We start from the raw sequence: 20,938 nt of genomic DNA on the forward strand, positions 1-20,938 counted from the left end.
GCATGTGCCATTTAATTTGAACGGCTAAGCTTCAGCAACATAAAATAACGGAAAATACGGTTTTATAATAGAAACTGTTGAGTAACCTTCCTAGTAGACATTGCCATTCCCGCTTCGAGGGTAAGGCATTTGTAGCAGGAACATAATAACCAGTAATCGTTAGTGCAGCTATAGCAGTTTGAACCTCAAGGCATTTTCCAGATATCGAGGGCCCTGCAAGACCACTGTGACCTAGAGAAAAATGATTCCAAAGCTTACACAGTAGGTAGATCTGGGAAAAGAAACTGGGGGTGAAATGTTGACCCCCGCTGGCATCTGTGTAAGTTCTGCCGTCTGCTTCAGTAGTGCCAGGAGTTCATTTCCATAGGATATATAGAGTGTAAGGCAACATACATAATTATTTAATATGGAGTTTATTTATAATATGTAAAATTCTAGAAACTTATCACTAATACATTAATTAAAGATATTTTGCAAAGTCCTGGCTGTGCTGAAGTCATTCATAGTGAGGCTTTTCTTAACTTCAATAGACAGAAATTCATCTGATAAATTATATTAAAATCAAAATTGTACAAACTCAAAATGGAACAGTCCAATGTGTTGGGCTGAACCGTCCAAGAGCGCTTCGCTTCAGAGAAGGAAACTCCCAGTGCATGTGAAGGAGGAGGCTGGCAGTGGCCAGCGGGTGATGGAGCTGGGCTTCTGACCGCTGTGAGATGCTCACTTGTTCAGCGCTGGAGGCAAGAGACCCACACTGCCAGGCTGAGCCCTTCCGGCACCAAGCCCGCGGGTGAATGAAGAGACACTTGTATAACCACAAGAGCACTTCTGCAAACGCTCAGCAATAGATTCATAATCCTTCAGTCATTAGAAGGCTGGTGTTTTCCAAGCTGACAGACCAATGCGCGTATCAGAGGACAAACATAATGTTCTCAAAAGGATTAGTAGACGGATTTCTTTTTCAAAGGCTGCAATATAATTTAAGATAGCCATACGCGGGTGAGGGAGGTGTTGCAAATACAAAACCTCAAAGGCTGTAGAAGAGACCTGGACAGCAGTGCAACTTCCACTAGCGCTGAAACGATGCACGCGCAAAGCGAGAGCGGATACAGCATGAAGCATCCTCACTGCTGTTCCCTGAGCTGAGCTGCGCACAGCAGGAAAGGAACATCCAAAGCCTCCGATGTAATCCTAAACTGATTAAATCATAATATATTTACTTTCTACAATGCTGATGTGGTACAATGAAGAACATGGGTTCAATGTATACGGCCTGAGACAGAAATATCTTCCTGGCGGGAGAATTCACACAGGATATAGACGGGAAGGATATTGTCAGTAAACTAGATGATAATGAAAAGTGATGCCTGGACCCTCTATCCTGTATCGTTTTTTTTATGAGAGTGGCCAAACTCAGATTGAAACAAATTATGAGTGAGGAAAGCGTATTCCTTCCAGTGGCAGCAAAGAAGGACGTGGTTCAGTCCTGGTTCTCTTGAGACACGACCCTAATGCTTCGAGAATTTTATGTTCTGACGTGAAGGGTTAAGACGAGCACATTCCCATGAGCAGGCTAGCTTACACAGCCTTGGTAGGAGGCCACAGGGATAGCTACCTACACGTGTTTTGGAATTTTTCCCTCTTCTTGCAGATGGCTGCCTTGCAGCCAGCCCGGGGCCAGCCTGCTGAGGCATGTCTGGAGACAAGCTCAAGCACCGACCGTCAGACTCGCAGCATTCTAAGCCCTATCTGCAGGAGCCCGCACACTGCCTAACGCGCTCTCTGCCCAGCACCTGGGACCACGCTGCACGGGGTTTTGCTTCTGGAGTAGCACCGTTAAAGACAGTTTACACATATCCCAAATGATCCGATTCACTGTGAACTGGCTGTATAAAAGAAACATGTGCTAAGAGAAACATCCCCAGTGCATACTGGTCAGCTGCAGAGGGCCTTCGTCTGACCTTGGGCCTCAGGCACTTTAAGTAAAGAAGGAAATCCAACACTGAACAAGCTGTCCTGCAGATCCATTCATGGAGAAAGAGGTGGAGCAGGAAGATCTTCACCATTAGCAGACCCTGTAAAGAGTGGAGGACGGTATCTAGTAGCTCCTGCTCCCTTCTGAGGAGCAAGCCACTTTAAACAGGACAGTTTAAAGGAGGTGGAGAGTTGGCCTGTACCTCCGAAGCCTCCTCCTTCTCATACCAGCACAGCCAGCAGAGCTGGGGCAGGTGGACGAGCAGCTGTACCTCAGTGGGTAGAGCAGAAGTCATGTTGCCTGTATTCAGGGAAGCGTGAGCCAACCCAAGGCATGCTTTTGGACACGCTGCCTGGAGCGGAGCGGTGCCGCGTAGCTCTGTAAATGGGGCGGAGAGGATGGTGAGCTGATGGGGTCTGGTCCCAGGGTCAGCAGCGGTCTTCTTATGTCCTTGGGCAATTGCTTCCACCTCCCAGCCTTCTGGAGGCCTGTGCTCCTGTCCCCAGTGGCATGCCCACCGAGCAAGCCCCAGGCTTAAATAACTATCTGTTCTGTGTCTCGCTCTCCCCGCCTGCAAAATGGAAATACCGATTCAATTTGAGGTCTACTGCTGCACATTATTTGGTACAGATGAGGTATTTATTATTGCTGTTACTACCACGGCAAGTGCAGTGTCCAAATCTAAATGCACTTCTTAAGGATTTAGAGTACTATGGATATAGGAGGGTTCACAGAAATGAAGTTTGGGTGAAATAACAGATGGCTTGAAGTCACTGTTATTTAATGTATTACTGTACTCTGCCTCGTAAAACAGTCCAAGAAAATCCTATTATCTGTCAAACCAACGTAATTAAAAAATTCCAGCCTAAATATAGTTGGGGTTTGACCACTCGAGATGCTGCTGGCCAGCATTTTAAGGCCTGAACTACCAGGCTTTTATGAACCGGGGCTGACTACATACCTTCATTCTCTTTCAAAACCGTTTCAGCAAGTGTCACCACAACTCGGTAATTTTACATGTGAACAAGGGCCAAATTATATCTCTACCCTAGGCCTGAGATGTGCTGATCAGGCAGTGAACCAAGGGGTTTTATATATAGGTCACCAAATTTGATCAACGGCTGGTCTTTAAGGGAGGAGATCAAAACATGCACAACACAGTAATCAAGACCAGCTGTTCGTCTAAAAGACAAGCTCCAGCTCAGGCAGGAACTAATTAAGCGAAGTCTTACAAGCTGTGTTGTAAGGAAAACAGATGAAAAGATCACAACAGCCCCTCTGCTTTCTTTATTAAAAAAATATAACAAACCATTTAAAACAACTGACCGCATTTTGGCTACAAATAGTTCAGTGAAAAAAAACTTGGTGTTGGGTGCCCTGGTTAAAGATTTACTGGTGCAGCCTGCTGGCAGTAAGCTCAGTTTAAGGCAGTGTTGGAGGAACGCCAGACCTCTATACTGCATTCACCACGCAGCAGCTCCGAACCAAACTGTCACCGGCCAAAGGGAAGGCAGAGCCAGGAAATACTTTGGTTTGGGGTCCACAGGACCACTCGCTCTTGAAGATGCCCCTTAGAGGGGAGCAAATTTTTTCGAGAGTGGCTGTCCCCATGTATATTGTATCCTTAGGGTGTTAACTCCACCACTGCACTTCTTTCAGCAAGTCAACCTATATACATAAAAAGCCTAGATGGGCAAAATGTTGTGCGAGATTTCTACCAAAGACTGTTTTGGAGGCTTACCCTGCACTTTTAGGTGTGCTTTCAGGGTGTTGTCTGTGAAGTCCCATATGCAGGAAATACGGTCAGTCCAGGTAGTCACAGTCATTTGATGTATATGTATTCTAGCAGGTATATCCCATGCAAGGGATACAGCTTAGATTTGTGAATTGAATTATATACTTTTGTCTTTTAATTTTGTGGCTTGGGAAGAATGAAAAATTACTTAGAACACACGCTCTGTACACGAGATTGAAGTCTGATATGGTTTACTTTGTATGCTGTGATTTAAGGAGAATGTTACTTCTATACATGTGGGTATAGTCTTGTGTACATCTGCATTTAATATATTTATCATGTATATTTTTGTCTGTATGTGTCACGAATACGGGTGACTTGTACCTTTTCTTAGACAAAGACTGATCATGTTTCTGAATTTTTGATTGCAGATTCTATGCGTGAGGTAAAAGGAAGAAGGAAACATGAAACCACAGCCAAAGAGGAGAAGAACCTTGACTCCAGCCAAACTCCGTGCTCCCTGCAGAGGCCTTAGATTGTTACATTTCTAACAGAAACTAATACCAAGTGAGTTTGTCAGCAGATACAAGGCAACTGCAAATGGAAAAGTCAGCATGGGAGGGGTTCTTCCTATTCATATCAACTGAGAAAGAGTTTCAACTCAACAATATATTTTAAGGTGTGACAGGAAAATCTGAGTGAAACACTTGCAGAAGTTTATCAAAAAACAAATATCTCAAATTTAACTTTCGCTCGTTGTTGATACTGTACATTTCCCTTTCCCAGTACTTGTATAATTATGAGTAACTCATTCAACCCCTGATCCTACAGACCAAGATTAAACACTGAAAGAGGGTTTAATCCATGTTAAGAATTAAATCCACATTTCTCTGGCTCATGTCTGAATCAGCCCTGTTTGCAGTGGAGCTTCAACCCGGACACCAAACCCACAGATTCATCTTCAGCCTGAGCCACCAAGTTGCCGAGTAGCGGATTTCAAAGCAATTCAGTTCGGCTTCCCTGACGCTTCTGGTACTGAACAAGCGAAACCATGAATGCAAACCCTGTTTTTTCTGAATGCTTCAAGGCAGAGAGAGAGGGGGGAAGGTTTTGGGATAAATGGATCTGTTTCTTTTCCATTTCTGTCGATCTGGTAACATTTTGGATGTTTGGCAAAAGCTTTGTTAACTTATGGCTGAATATTCCATTTCATAAGAAGTTGGAGGCAAGAGGGCTCTGTGCAGATGATGGCGGCTTTGGAGCATCTTTGTGCGCTCTGCACGTTCTTGTGGATACAGGTGTTTTCCTGTGCAGCGGTGGCAAGATGCTCAAGGTAACCCTTCAGTCCCTGATACTAGTCTGAGTTTTCTGCTCTAAGTCTTGCTACAGACGCCTGAGGTGTTTAGCAGAGCATGGAGTGAAGCCGAAGGCATTGTATTTCCTAGTTGTACTTTCTTTTTTTTTTTTTTTTTTTTTTTTTCCATAGGAAAATTCATCTCTGGTGCAGCATCTGCTTCTTAACAAGGCAATGTCTTGTTTTCCTGCCAACACGTCATGAAACTTAAAGACATTTTAATCACGGGAATAGCTTTTCTGCTGCTATGACTCATCACTTAGTGCTCAGAACCAAGGGCCTCAGTTCAGCTAAAACACGGTGGCCCGTGAAGGCAATCTGACGAATTAAACGATGGACGTACTTGATTACAGGGGGTACGTTCAAATCGTATTACATATTCTATACGATTTCAAGCAACGGTTAACTTTAGTATCGAATAAAAGCACAAATACAAATGGACTTGTCAGAACTAGTTAAAAGAGCAGAGGAAAAACATCCAGACGGACTCAGAGGCCGGCACCCTCCGCTCCAGAATTGGCTGCCTGGGGCGACGCAGCCGGGTGCAGGCTTCTGCGGCAGGACCTGCTTGGCTGGTCCAGTTTGCAGAGGGGGTGCGAGGGGAGCAAGCCGGGTTCCTTAGGGTGGGCTGCCTAACCCGTGTGCCCAGAGCTGTCCAGCGCACCTGCCGCGGCCGTGCAGCCCCGCGCTGCCGAGCGATGCGCAGAGGGCCGGGGCGACGGCTGCGCCTGGCGGAGCATCCCGGCCCCCGCGTACTCTGTCTGCGTGGTTTCCACGGAGAGGGGCCGCGCGGGGGAGGGCTGAGGCTGAGTCAGCGTCGCGCCAAGCCGAAGGCCAGGGGGAATCAGCGTGGTCTGGATGTGGCTTAGGTGGGGCTTCACCTGCAGGCTCGGGGCAGAAAGGAATGGAACGGGGGGAGGGAAGAGGGGGGGACCGAGGGGGTGACCCGGTCAGGTGAGGGCGGGAGGGATGCTGCTGGGGGTGCTGGTGCGGGGGGGGGGGGGGGGGGGGGGTGCTGGTGGTGGTGGTGGCAGGGGGCGGTGGCAGCGCTGGTGGTGCGGCTGCCGGTGCCCGCGGACCCCGCGGCGGCCACCGGCGGCCGCCGGACTACGAGTCCCAGCGTGCCCGGCAGGGCAGGGGCCGCGGTGCGCAGCCGCCGCGCCGGGCACCCACCTGCCGCCGCCGGCGCCGGGCTTGGGGCGCGGAGGGGCGCGCGTCCGGCGGGCGGCGCTGGGCGAGGGCGCGGAGGGGCGCGCAGGCGGCTGGCGGCGAGGGCCGGCCCCACGGCGGGGTAAGGCGGCGAGCCGGGGCCGGGACCGCGACCGCGACCGGGGCCGGGCGGGCCGCCCGCCCGCCCGCTGGGGCGTCGCCCGCGGGCCAGCCCGGGCGGGCGGCGGCTCCGCGCACTGCGGCGCGGAGCGGGGCGGGAGGCGCGGCGGGGCGGCGGCGGCGGCGGCGGCGGCCTGTGGCGGAGCATCCCCGGCGCGGGCCGGGCCAGCCCAGCCCAGCCCGGTGCGGTGCGGTGCGGTGCGGTCCGGCGGGGCGGCCGGGCGGGAACGCCGCTGGCCATCCTCCTCGGCGTGTGCGGAGCGGCGGGGCTCGCCCGGGCGGCCCCGCAAGGTCCGGGGCTGCGGCGGTGTGCGGAGCGCCCGTCCCCCTTCTGCCGCCTTAATAGCGCGTTTGGCGAGGGAGCGCCTGCGGGTTTATTTCCATGTGCTCGCATCCTTTATGTCAGGCGACAAACGACCAACGTTCGACGAAGCAGCTGAGTAGAATAGGAGGAGAAGGTATTTTTGGCGACGGAGACGAGCTGTCTCTCGTTAGAGAGCTCGTGGCTTTTGTGTGGCAGAAATGCAGCAGGACCGACGGAGGGTGGTTATCCTCCGCTGCCGCGGAGCGGGTCGGGATAAATGCACCGGTGACAGGTTCAGGAACGGCGTCCGGGTTTAGTCACGTTTAGTAAAAGCTCTCGATGAGCGAAGCGGGTCCTCAAAACCTGCACGATGGCATTAGGTACCACACGTGCTCTATTTCGTCGCCTTCCGAATACAAAATTATCCAGGGTGGCCCTCTGCTGATTCAAGGGGATTTGCTTTGATGGAAGCTTTGGGGGAATTTCTTTTGCCAGAGCAAAAAGCGACAGCTGATCAATGAGAAACACGTAGAGAAATCAGAGGACTGCAACACCAAAAAATAAATGAAAACTGATTAGGTTCCTGTGACCACCCTGAGCTTAGGAGTAACGCAAACTTAGGAAAAAACCACTGTAACATCATTAATGATTAAACAAATTCAGAAACGTGTCAATATCAAATAGCAATTTAAAAATAATTGGAAGAAGTGATGATACTTTTGTACCGTGAATGATACACTGTGTAGATCTATGCTTTTGAAAGTGTGTAGTAGGGGAAGTCTTCAGTAAGTTACCGAGTTGCATATTTGTAGTAAATAGGTGCAGTCTTTCGATGTCTTATCATCGGAAAGGTTTTCTTTAAGTGGTTGGTCTCAAAAATTGTCCTTGAACTTCCTCTGTTCCGCCCTCCGCTTTTGGAGGCAGGAACATGTAATGGGAAAGAAACACCTGGGACCAACTGGCCTAATACTGCAGGCATCGCATCCGCTTAATTCCTTCTGAGGGACAGAATTATTAGAAAAATGAACTCATACTCAGGGATGTATGGAGGTGTCTCACCGAATTATCCTAATGATATTACAATCTTCTCTGCATTATTCTGCACCCATTTGCTGTCTAATAGGCTCTCTGCCTTTGCTGTGGTGCTGTATGCTGTGCAGCAATTAACTGGCTTCCATGAGCACGCGCTCTCTCTCTCTCTTTAACTTTTTACCGCTATGTGAAAAATGAAGAAGATGATGTGAGTTATTTTAGTGACTTTGCCGACTTAAACTCTCTATGTATCTTTTCTCCCATTCACCTTGGTTGGATTTGTCTGAGCCTAGCCGGTAGCCTCTCTCATCTTGACAATCTAAGTAATTTTGTTCAAAATGGTGCACTTTGCTCTCCCTTTGCGTAACTTTTCTTCCTTCCCCATATTATTATTCTTTCCCGTATTTTACAACTTCTGGCAAGCAATGTTTCTGCATTTCTGCTGTTATTAATCTGCTCTAGGGCTTTTTTGTAGCATTCCTAAGCTATTGAAACTCATAGTTTGATGTCTTCCTGTGATTGAGTATCCTTTTGGCTGAGGCTGTGGTCGCTGTGCAGGGTTTTGCATTGAGAGGCGCCGGGTAGCATCCTGTAGCCACGCGTATTTGCACATGATAGGTTAGTACCATGGTGAATGCATACGTTCTGTTCACTGATCATAGCACACAAGTGTAGCAGTGGCTTCTGTTTAACAGTGGAGTTTGGTCATCATCATTTGGTGCCACAGAAATCTATAAACTTAGTTTTTAAATCTTTCTTTATTAGGGTTATTTCAAGGAACGGCTGCGTCTGAAGGTCCAGCTGCTGTTCTAAAATAGGGACATCTGAGAAGAGCGGTGACAAAAAGGTAGCACTTTGTTTGCTATCTGTTGGCAGCACAGGTGGAACAATGCTTTTGTTACTGTCACCCAGTGTCCTTTTTTCCTATTGATGTTTCCAACATGTGAAAAACAAACATCAGTGTTGTCTTTTCCAGGGCTGGTCTGATCTATTTTGTTGTAAAAATAAAAAGTCTATTTCCAGGTACAATTCCTTCTCCTATTTATTTTTTTCAGCTATCAGGACGTCCACATCATGGATGGTTTCTGGCTTCGGTTTACAGCTAAAATGCAAAAAACACAGGTAGTTACAATGTCTCTGTACATCGTAAGGAGAAAAAAACAGCTTAGGGAAGATGCAAAAAGAGGGGTTTTAGACGTTATTGAACAGTGATCATTATTAAGGATCATAGCTCTGCAGTCAGTAGTATATGCTCTTAATCCAGCCTTTGGTTCTCTCTCTGCTGTGTTTTCACTTGGCGTATATTGCTCATTTAAAAGATCCACTTAAATGAACGAGACTGTCCACGGAAGAAGGGACCCGTACCCAAAGGAAAAGCTGTCCAGCGCTTGATGCTTGGAAGATAGTTCAATTCCTTGTCTTGCCACAGATTTTCCGTTTGACCTCAAACAAGGCATTTCCTTCCTCTGAGAGGACAGTGAAGTGGAGAGGCTCTCGTGTGGCTGATGGTGTTTAAGGCACCACAGCAGCTGGTTCCATGTAAGCGTGATCAAACAGTGAGGATATCAGAACCTGGCCTTTGGCTTCCAGAGGATGCCTTTTTACAAAGCTGCAGATAATTCATACCCCAATGTATGCTTTGCTTTGCATTCATGGTAGATGTGCTGATGACAAGAACTACGATTCTTTACACGACACAGAATCCGGGAGTCTGAACTGGATGAAGACACCATCTTGTAAACACCACAGCTATTCCTGTAATGTGCGTGATATAGAAACTGATTCATCCGTGTTCATCTGGGGACCACAGAGCCGTGGGCTGCTGTGTCACAAGACTGGGAGCATGTATGCTCCAGGGCAGTGCTCGTCAGGGGAGGTACGACCTCTTGTTCCAAGGTAAATCAGCACCTGTCTACTGCGGAATCAAACCGGCTGAGTCTCGTAGTTACTGAAAGAGGTTAAAATATCATTGGTGCCCCACGGAAAGTAATGAGGCTGTTTTCTTCCAGTTGCTCTCAGATGGGCACTTATACTGTCACTGGTGACACTGGTCAGCGTCATTACTGATAGACTCAGTCAGTTGTGATATTAAGTCTTACCTGAGGGACTGTCAGTCAACCACCACGGGTACAGCTCAGCAGCAGGTGTTTCTGTTCACGTCGGAGCTGAAGCTTACAGATGACGAATTGGGGGTGGAGCTGCCGTTTCATAGTCCATTTTGTTTGTATAAAAAGACTCTGCTCTCCAGGATTTTCAGCCTAGCACTTCACACTGCCCTCAGTTTCAGACAGTAACTATGTTATGTTTTTATTTTATAAAAACTAATCAACCTTGCACGGATTTCAAATAATGACTTAACTTCTCAAGATGGAAGAAACCTACCTTCCAGTTCCACAAAGTTACTAGTTGCAATGAGCAGAAATAGAAGATGGTTGCTTCGTTATTTTATAAATAAACTTTATCCCTCTAAAAGCAAGGGGGAGTCTCTCCCTGCAGGAGAGACGACAGACAGATAGGTGTCTCTGGTCTTTTCCATTTCCCATACTTGATGCATCTGACATGGTGTCAGAGCACCATACACGGTCGTGCTAATATCTGCAATGCTTATACCCTCTTCCTGTAGGAGTGATTTAAAGGTTGCTTTTTTTAAAGTAAGACTGGCTTAAATCGTCATATGGTCACTATATAATTAATCTTATTTTTTGTATGGAAACAATTCTAGTGGTTATGATCTAAAAATGTGATGATACCCAGAGACAGGTTATAAATTCATCAGGCATTGTAAAGAAATCTACTTCCTTCCCAGGACTTAGTTTCATGTTTTGAATGCTTATGAATAATACCACTAGAGTTATTTTAGAAACAACCAGAAATTAGTTATTATATAACTTTATTCTCCATCAGTGCAAGAAGCATTAAAGTTTCGTCTTTCTTAAATCGCCAGTGAAAAACCTTTCATGTTATCTGAATCAAAGGGAGTATTTCCCTTTATGTCTTCTATAAATAACGGTACATTCATAGGGATAATTTTGCAATACACATGATGGTTATTTTCTTATAAAGGGCACGCTTGAACTCCCATTAAAGTGAATTGATGTCTCGCGTTTTATTTGCCTCGGAGTTGTCAATCCCTCAGTAAAGAAGCCAACTCTAATGTAAACTACAGAGTGGCATAAGCATTACCGAGGTTCAGAAAGGCTCATCCAGTTATGAAGTGGAGTTTCTGATCACTGAGTGATTATCCTAAAGGTTCAGGCCTAGTCTAATATTAGGACAACGTAATTGTTAATTATTTATCAATCTCTATGTGGGACTAAACCAGTTGCTGGGATCAGAACGTGAAATAACCCTACATTAGCCCTGGGGAAAATCAGCATTTTAAATATACAGGGGTTTTTAAGGATCCTTTGCTACAGTATGACAAAAGATGGCGAACTGGGCTGGGGATTGAAGAGGTTTGGCCACGTCGTTACTCAGCCAGAGCCAGCCCTGAGCTCAGTGCCACGTGCAGCTGAGTGTGCTCCTCTGCCAGCCCCAGAGCCACCCTCTCGAAGGAGCCCGTTCTACAAATCCTTAAACAGGTTATTCGCTTTGATCCATCAAGTGATCATGCTGTGTCCTGGATGGAAAGGGTTGGAAAAGGTGACTAAAGCGGAGCAGTTCAGTGCTCCTGATGTCGTGAGTTCTTCAGACGTTTTTTGGAGGAAACAGGCAGAAAAGTTGGGGGGTTCTAGAAGACCAAATCCTTTTTTACAGATCTCTCTTCCATTTTCTAGCTATGTGAGTTTCTTTCACGTGTCTACTGTCTCTATCTACATCAGAACCTGTAGCTAGTATCATTTTCATCATACGCACAAAAAAATCAGTTTCATAATGCTTCACTGTATGTTCCTTTCACACGTCTGCGCTGTGCTGACCCTAATGCGTCCTTTCTAGCTTTTCTGAGATTTCTGAACCTCCTAGTTCAAAACCAAGAAGAAATTTTATACCACAAAACATGATCTCTGAGTATGCATCTCCATATGTTCATGGTTAGAAAGTACGTATTGGTCTTGCTTTTTAAGTATAAAAATAAAAAAGGAACCTTATTTATATGTCAAATAATGGAATATTTATAATTTTTAAATTTATTTTTTTTTAAAGTTTGAACAGCCCAGCTTTATTTTTCATAGCAGTTCCTGGACAACAGAGAGGTCCCCGGTCTGGCACTGGATTAAGTGTATTGGTGGGAGCACTCCATTGCCCGGACGGTGCGGCAATCACCTCCTACCGAGCATCTGCTTGTGTTGCACAAACACTGCTCTTAATCATAACGGCCCCAATCCTATTTATTTGTTCCAGTATCAATTTAACTTGGGATTTATTCTACTTGTTTCTTATTTTCATGTTTAGCTACTTGAGATTATTTAAATAAAGGGAAGAATTTTTCCACACTTACAGGTCAGTTTCACAACTATATTTCAAAACACAAATATCCACCAGTGTGGATATGGAGATAAATAGTTTAAAATAGGTCATGCATCAGGATTTCCTTTCTGAACACCAGTTGCCATGATTTGGAAAAGTGAGAACAATTCCTTAAATCTGATTATAAAAAAAGATCTTTTTTCTATAAAAATTCAAGGAACTTTATTGGATTATTTTCCATTCAGCGCATCTCTTTTTACATCACAAATGCACGTTGCCATGCAGCTTCGGTCTTAGCTTGTACACGCTATCAAAAGCTAGAAATTCACATCGTCCGTTTCAGAGTATTCTCATCTGTGCAGGACCCCAGAGACATCATGTTTTTCTAGGTGTCTAGCCTGTGTTTTAGACAGCATGAGTGACCTGATGTGCCTTTGTAGCTGCTGGTCCACAGAAGGTTCTATAGTTCAGCTTGTTCCAGTGCTTCTCAAGGGATCCAAGCAAACGTGTGTGGGACCCCTCTGACGTCGAACATTAATTCAGCAGAGGACTCGTTCCATCTCAGAAAGAAATATCTGGATCAGCAGTAGAAAACTATGACAGTGTTATGGTATCAGCAGAAACTACTGCCTAGCTACTCTAGAAAGCCCATTCAGTAGTGTATAAGGATTATAACCCAAAAGTACTTATGCAACACAGCAAAGGATAAAGGAGTTATATCACGGCAGGTGTTGACTACATAGAGCAATAATGGTTTTATGCAGGCTGACTAATGACATCCTTTTTGTCTTTGAAAACATATTTTGAACCCTGATGTTGACAGGCATGGGTGAAAAAGCTGCCCCAAATAAAACAAAAGTATGTGTTTCTTTCTTTAGAAGGAATTAAAGATAAAAATATAGCAATGGAGGCTTTGAAGCTCACTGCAAAACATCTGTGCTCCACAAAGATTTAAAAGTAGCACATGGTTAGCAGAAATGCTACCTCTTACAGTTCTGCACTATCCTGGTTAAGCATAGATCTCACCTGTTGGGCATCTAACAGCACGCTTTGCTCTTTAACAGTGGCTGTTTGAACCCGTGGTAAACTGCGATGCTCCGTATTGAAACTAAATGGAAAAAACCAAATGGGGTTTGTGCTCCTTCTTGTTCCTTACTCTCTCGTTGTTCACTCTTTCCAGTAAGTGTGAAGGGAAGCTCCATAGTCTGACCCATGGTCCCTCATTCTGCTTCCCTCAGTGTCCGTAATGCAGTGTAACACTCAACAGCATAGCGTCTCTGCAATTAGATTGAACATCTCCTTTCTACTGTATGACACCCGATCTGCTTTTGTACGCTCAAAATAACGGTAGCTAGGAGCTACTGGTTGGTTAGTTAGGTTTGCTTTTTTAACCGATTAATTTTTCACACAGTAATCACAACAAAGAAAATCCAGTGGGTATAATCTGTAAAAGGTAAACGGTATGTGTACACTCAGGAAAGTCAAACCACAATAAGAAGCAGCACAGACAGCATATGGCCCTGTTTACATACACAAAATTAACAGTATGAAATCCAATTAGGAAGACGGAGATCGTAATCATCATATTAGACAGCAGTTTCCAGAGTGTGTGAACTCGAGACCTCAGCATTTCCTTCCCAGCCTGAACGATGCTGAATTGTTAGATTTATGTCATTCCCTTGGTTTCCGATAATGTGATTGTGGTGAGAGGTCAATAGAGAGCACAAAGCCAGGACGTGAACGATAGGTGTTTCAGCGGAGCTTTCAGTAGCCTGTACAGCAGGGTGCAAGCTCCAGAAAAGCTCTACTGCTTACAGGGATTGTGCACAAAGAAATTCCCTAAGCGGTGTCTTCTGCTCTTGCTCAGTCATAGACGGGTAGGATTCAGCTGCGAAAGGGAAAACGTCAAGGGAGTTTGTCGCAAATGGATGGGTGCAAGAAAAGCACGATTTCAGGCTCTTCCGTGCACCGCTAATCTAACAAGGGTTATCCAACACAGGGCTTCGTGCCATGAGAGACGTTCGACTGATACATCTTTAGTATCTGGGTTTGTATTTCTCTTTGGGTATCTCTGCTGCATATGGTCAAATACCTTCTCTTCCTAATAACTGAAAGGGAACAGTTCCACTATTGAAAACTGTCACCTGTTGAAAAGTGTCTCCTGGCACATCTTCCCTTTATGGCTGAGCACTTAGGTAATTCACAAAGAAACAGGAGTGTCTGGTACACACAAATCGTACTCTGCAGTAATTACCCAGTAGCAGCCGGGTTCAACTTTGCAAACCTTTTCACAAAAGCCGTTACGTACATGGTCTTGCTGATATCAGGAGAACAATTCCTAGCTGTGTTCCCTGACGGGAATCGTGCAATGCCATACAGCCGAGGGAGGGGTACTGGTACCAGGCGTCCTGCACAACAGAAGTGCTGAACCTCAGCCAGGGAAACTGTTACGTACTCTTACTAGTTACTTTTCCAGCAGTATTTAATTAACCTAACCTTGGGATTACAGTTCTGTCTTTTCCAGGGATGCGATTAAACTCTAATGAAATAACCATTTAAACTGTTAAAAAGAGTTTTAAAAAGCTCTAATCCCCTCAAAGAAATTTTTCAGCCCAGTTAATGGCTGCTAGCTGAAATGTTACGTTTTTAATGAGTTTATCTAAAGAAACTTAGGGAAGGCGCCTGATGCCTTAGTACAGAAATGTTGTATTGCAGCTGACTTTGTTTTTACAGTTTAAACAAATATACTTACCAGTTTTAAATAAAATGTTTTCATTATCTAACAAGTAGTTTTGGTAACAAATCATATTAATTAAACGTATAGAGAACTAGTGCTCTCTTTAGGCACCAAGTACACAAAAACATTAGCCCTTTTGGACTTTTTTTGCCAAAATACCTTTCACACTCATTGCATATGATAGGATTTTCGTAATATAAGAATTTTTCACAACTGCTGTAACTTTGTGGAACATCAGATGCTGACTAACTTCCTAAAAGAAACTCACAGTTTAAAGAGCAGTTGAATTCTACCATGACATTTGGAATAGCTTGACAATGATGTCGTGCTGTGAAAACAGGGACAACAAATAGAGCAGTAATAAGGAAAAAAATGAGAGTGTATCAGGAAATAATGCTTTTTCTTGGAATAGGATGTTTAAGTGTTTCAAGTCAAGGCTTATCATGCCTTGCGGTATTCATAGAATTTGAGATTTCTCAAATTTGTAATTCTACTAATTATTCTCTTCCCTTCCTATAGGCTGCTGATTTCCAGCCTTTTCGATAAACAGAAAAATGAGATATGTTGTAATATTTAGTATTTTAATAGTGAAACTCGAAGTAAATGCAACATTTTCATTTGGATTTTGAGTAAAAGAAAAATAAAGATCAGGCTTCCAGCTCATATCAAGAGCAATAGAACCTGCATGGATTTTGTTAGCTTATGACAGCTAAGGACCTTGGCCAAAGGAAATTGGAGTTTGCGTTGCTGCATAAGCCAGATGTAGGTGCCAGTTGGTTGGTTTCCATATCAACCATAACTTTGAAATTTGTGAATGCAAAAAGTCAGCTGTAAAACTGCACAGCTAGCTACGTAATTCAGAGAGCTCTGGTGCTGGCGTGGGAAACTGGGCAGACTTGGGAGGGCCGGGAGCACTGTTGAAGTCCCCAGCTAATGCTGTTTCTGATCATAGATTAATTCTCTTTCATTCCATCCATTTACAGGCAGATTCTGGCTCTAGAATTGGTTCTGGACGGGAAAAAAAGAGCGGGTAAAGAGAGTCCTTCGTCATGTGACGAATTATATGACAATGACTATTGTGGCCCTGCAAATAACACTTTCTTGTCACTGATAGTTGGGATCATCTGACAAGGAACCACTTTCAAGTCTTAAAACTTCAAAAGAGTTTGTGAAGTACTAAGTCCATATTTTTTTCGTGACCGTGTTTTGAACACCTGCAGGTGCCCTATGCAGCAGACTAATTTACAGATGATCTTTTGAGCTGTAAGTAGCATATCCTCACTGCAAGAATTATTTTGATGATAAGTGCTATCATTTGGAGCCAAAGATTTTGAAATAAGCCTACCAACCAGCTTACTTTAGAGCAGCTTAGGTCACCAGAATGTATCAAAAAGCCAGCCAAGACCATGTGGGTAAGCTTTCAGCCCTCAGCAAAGCTGGGATAAGACAGAATACCTCAAGGCATAACATTTTGTTTCTTGTTTGTCAGTGTTGGACTGTTTTCTGTGACTCCGCAGCCTTCCTCTGCCTTTAGCCAAAAGAACAAGCAGATACTGCTGTTTCGAAGCAAATTAAAACCCCCAGATTTATCTCTATGGAAAAGGATAAGTTCCCAATGTTTTTTCTTATCTATGTCTCAAAGCTTCTCTTTGCCACTGCACCCATGAGGTTCCCAAGCGTTCTGTCCCCCTCCTTGCTCTTCCTTGGCTACTGCTGCACAGGCAGCCCCAGCGCTTCCCACAGCCCCTCTGCTGAGCCAGGACATCTTGCTGCTTTGTTTTCATTAACAAAGTGTAAATGTGATTCTCAGCGTGAGGGCTTTTTAGGACTGTATCAGCTGAACGGAGATACTCATAATGCGTTATTGTTAACAGTGAGCCAAGCTGCAAGAAGCTCGGTGCTCCTGGATGGTTGAAGTCTTGACGAGCGGCATCAGTGGAGCAGTGCAGCAGGAGCCATGTCTCTGCCCTTCCGAAAAGAGCTGGAGAAATATAAGAATATCAATGAAGATGAAATACTCAGCAAACTCTCAGAGGATGAACTGAAACAGCTAGAGCATGTTCTCGATGACCTCGATCCTGAGGTTAGTGATGGGGGCCAGGGGCATCATAGTTCAAAAGCTGCCTATTATAAATGCCACATACTGCAGCATTTTATATTTGTATTCCGTTACAGTAGAGGCAGTGTACCCTAAAGTATGAGCAGCCCAGCTAGGGACATTTTGGGTTTATTCCTGCTGTGATGTGCTACTTGCTTTTGTGCCGGTCACGGTGCCCTTTCTCTATCCCTTGTCTATTTAGACATGAGCTTGTCTGCAGTCTAAATCTTTAATCATGTTTGTACACTGCAGCACGATGAGAAGATTTTTATGGCTGCTATTTCTGAGCGCAGCAATAAACAAACAAACATAATGTGTGTTTGTGAAGATCAGATCTTTTGAACTTCTGAAATCTGTTGACTGTGTCATTCAGCGCAGATATTTTTAGCTGAAAAGAATATATTTAGGCACGATTGAGAAAAAAATAAGATTCAGCTACACAACTGTCATTTTCTAGAGAGCCAGGATAATTTGGATATTTGAAGACACTCTCACAAAGAATTTAAAGATCTCTGGCCTGGGAACCACTTGGTCCTACAGTAACAAGGTTACAGTCGCAAGCGTGCTGGATGGGAGTTCTGACTGTAACTGCCCCAAAACCTTCCAAACTGATGTAGGAGTTTGAAAATTGGCAGGTAAACTGGCAGATAAAATCTGTTTGCTCTGGAGACAAAATAAATTTGAAAAAACACAATAGATTTATAGCTTCTAGTTCTATAGCACAAATTTAGCTGGAAGTCAAGGGTGGTCTTTACCGTTCTCTCCCTCCATGTTGCCACTTCCCTCACTACTACCACTTCTACGGTGCATTTTCTGGTATTTTCCGGTATCTGGCATCTCAAATGGAGACACAGGGCATTAAAAAAACCAAACCAAACACAACAAACAAAACAGGCTGCAGTGCATTTGGAGTCGGGCTACATACGTGGAGTCAATTTGTAGCACTCTGGGCACATTTGCACATGCATAGGTGAAATGTCTAGTGACTTGAGTTCACCGGCTGTGCTCAGAATTCGCTGGATATTTGCCATGGGTCAGATTTACTGTGCACGTTCTGGCCAACGATGAAGCGTTTCTGCAGTACTCTGGGGCATCTTCAACGTGTTGGCTTTACTCCACGTGCACTGCAGAGTCCACGTACCTGTACTCCTTTCTGGGATTTCCTGGACTGAAATGTAGGAGCCTTATGCATCGTCCTATATTATGGGATGCAGAAGCAGTCACGTGGTCACACAGCTACATGTTTAAAGTGCGACCTCGTCTGCTCGCTGCCTGCGTACTCCAGATGACTGAAGTCCACATCATTCACCAGTTACTTTCTGTGCGTGCCATTCATTTCTGAAGTCCAAGAGCCATCTGCATTAGAACGAAAGGAATTTTTTTAAAAAATGAAAAGAGAGAGATAAAAATGGGGAGTCAAAAGAGTAAATGAAGAGAAGAAAATGTGTAGAAAACTTATCCTGGTCTATTTATCTGGACTGCAAACTCTGTGGTTATAATATGCGTAACACAAAGGGCTCTGATCTTGCCTAGTTCTTTGGTGCTGTGATTGTAAATATGGTTAATAAAAGTATTAATAGGTGGTGCAGTCAAGAAGCCTGACAGATATCCTGGTTTTAACGGTCACGTTTAGGGTAATGTGTGTTATTGCTGTCACCGAGGAGCATTATGTGGAGTAACGTGCAAAGAATGATTTCACTTAAAACCCAGCGACATTGAAATGAAATTTGGAACGCTATATGAAACTGCCTCATCTGCTTTACGTGCCTCCCTCCCTTTCACAGAATGCCTTGCTTCCAGCGGGATTTCGGCAAAAGGACCAGACCACTAAACCTGCCACGGGGCCTTTTGACAGAGAACGCCTGCTCTCGTACTTGGAGAAGCAAGCGCTTGAGCACAAAGACAGAGAAGACTTTGTACCATTTACCGGGGAAAAGAAAGGTACCGTCCTTCTTTGTGTCGGTGTTGAGTGACGGACTGCCTGGGCGCAGGCACCCGCCGCCGCCTGGCCTTTTTGTGGAACACGCTGGGACGAAAGAGGTGCGGGCTGTTCCTGGGGAGGGCGAAGCTCAGGACTCCGGTCTGGAGCTGTTGTAGCAGGAGATGAAGGGGTGGTTTCATCTGCCGCGTAGTGGTCTGCCTTGCTACTCCGGAGTCATAACGGCAGGTGTAATCAGGCCTGTCGGTGGGTATATGGGAACACACGGGCGCCAGTCCAGCAAAGGGCTCGGTCAGCAGCTCCCAGATCAGCAAGCGCCCCTATTTGCAGTCAAGCATGGACAAAGGTGGCCTCGCTAACCTCGCTGGGACTATTCCCACATTAAACATTAGGCCCATGCAAGGGTACTGTAGTGGGGGAGGTGTTTAGGAGGAAACGTATAAATGCCTTTCTAAGTAAGTATTGCCTACAATTCCTGTAAATAATAGCTCAGGGAATACACTTACAAAAAATAAGTATTTTTCCACTTGTTTACTAGCACATCTGGCAATGCCGTTCATGCAGACGGTTTCTCTGCTTCCCCTTGTCCTACAGCTACAGGAAAAAAAAGGGAAAAACAGGAAAACCTAATTCTAATCATTCATAGGATAACCTTAGGGCAGGAAGAGTCATATTTTTAAGCGAACAATGTTCCTTTAGCACCATTATGTCCTTTTCCTCATTTATATAAAGTGGATAAAAATGCCCACCTCAGGCCACCCTTTCATTCAAGAAGGAATTTACTATGGGTCCATTTCTGGCCATCTAATGAATTTGCCATTATTTCAGTGGGATCGGCTTAAGGGAAAGCAGGTGTTTCAGGAAAGTCAAAGGCGGCATTTTTTACTTTATGTATCATTACCAAAGGTATATAAAGTTATCTGCAGGCCAAGAGTTGTTACTACCATTACATTGTGTTCTCAGTCTTTGAAACACTGGCTTCAGACAAATGAGACGTTTTTCAGCTAGATCTGATTGATGCTATATCACGCTGCATATTCCTTAACCTACTTTTTCCTCCATCATAACTTGCGCTTACTGCTATTCACAGGCTTGATTCTGAGCCCACTGAAATGCAGTGACACTCCAGTGATCCTGTTGGTAGCAGGAGTGATCAAGCACATACTGTACAGAAAGGGAAGTGGCTTATTGTGGTATGGATTTATTACCGATTGTTTCCAGTCTCCTACAGACCACTGTGTTAGAGCAGTACAAGTTAGCACTTGCAGGTCTGCATGCCAACACCTTCTGTCAGGTCTCATCTTGCTGATATTTACTGACTTAGGGCTAAGACTTCGCATTTTGCACTGTAGTCATGTCAGAGATCTCCAAACGTGCCTGAAACATAAGTACACAAAAAATTAGCGGTGTGTGGAATCGCATATACCCATAGGACTGGCGCTTGATCTTTACAAAACTAATCCCTGACAGTGTTGTTGTACGTACTGGCCTGTTTATTCTATTTCGGTTTTCTTTTGATGAGGCTAAAGCAGTATTATTCCTACGTTTGCTTCCAGATGCCCTTAAAGTGCTTATTAGTGCTGCTTGTTAATTCCTGGTGTCTCTGGTGTGGAAATACCACTGCTTTACACACACAAATAACCACACATTTCACTTTTCCCTCAGCACAGAGTGAATTCAGCCATGCTAGCATTTAAAGCTATTCTTATTTTGACTTTTGATTCACTGTGATCATTTACTTCAGAATTACAATTTAAAGAATTATCACAATTATGAGGTTATGACAGCATTTTAGGCTAAAGGAGTTATTCCCTTAATTTCTCCTGTTCCTTGTACAACACCAGTTCCTGACAAACCCTGAGTATCGGCTTTAGCAGATTAAATCAAATGAAAACAACCACATGTTCTGTGATTTCTGCAGTCATTTTACAATTATAATCTAAACACAAAGAATTCTACTAGATTTTCTTTGAAGGCAAAGGCCAAATGCCATGAAAATACCCTTTGCTTTTCTGTTAATATTAGAAA

At 44.6% G+C, this 20,938-nt stretch overlaps 1 protein-coding gene across 3 annotated transcripts in view; it reads left to right on the forward strand.

Moving 5' to 3' along the window:
* The first annotated feature begins 5,868 nt into the window (after positions 1–5,868).
* Positions 5,869–20,938, forward strand: part of LOC126043906 (tropomodulin-2) — a 37,039-nt gene continuing 21,969 nt past the window's right edge. The window contains exons 1-3 of one of the 3 annotated variants that reach the window (XM_049812860.1): positions 5,869–5,933; positions 16,748–16,956; positions 18,756–18,912. In XM_049812860.1, coding sequence (XP_049668817.1) covers positions 16,831–16,956; positions 18,756–18,912 — 283 coding nt within the window. In that variant the 5' untranslated portion in view covers positions 5,869–5,933; positions 16,748–16,830. Of the gene's footprint in view, positions 5,934–6,302; positions 6,356–6,765; positions 6,852–16,747; positions 16,957–18,755; positions 18,913–20,938 lie in introns of those variants that run through there. The other 2 variants (XM_049812859.1, XM_049812858.1) reach the window with 2 other exon arrangements.

This window comes from Accipiter gentilis, chromosome 10 (assembly GCF_929443795.1).
Source record: "Accipiter gentilis chromosome 10, bAccGen1.1, whole genome shotgun sequence".
In the NCBI taxonomy this organism is placed as follows: domain Eukaryota; kingdom Metazoa; phylum Chordata; class Aves; order Accipitriformes; family Accipitridae; genus Astur; species Astur gentilis.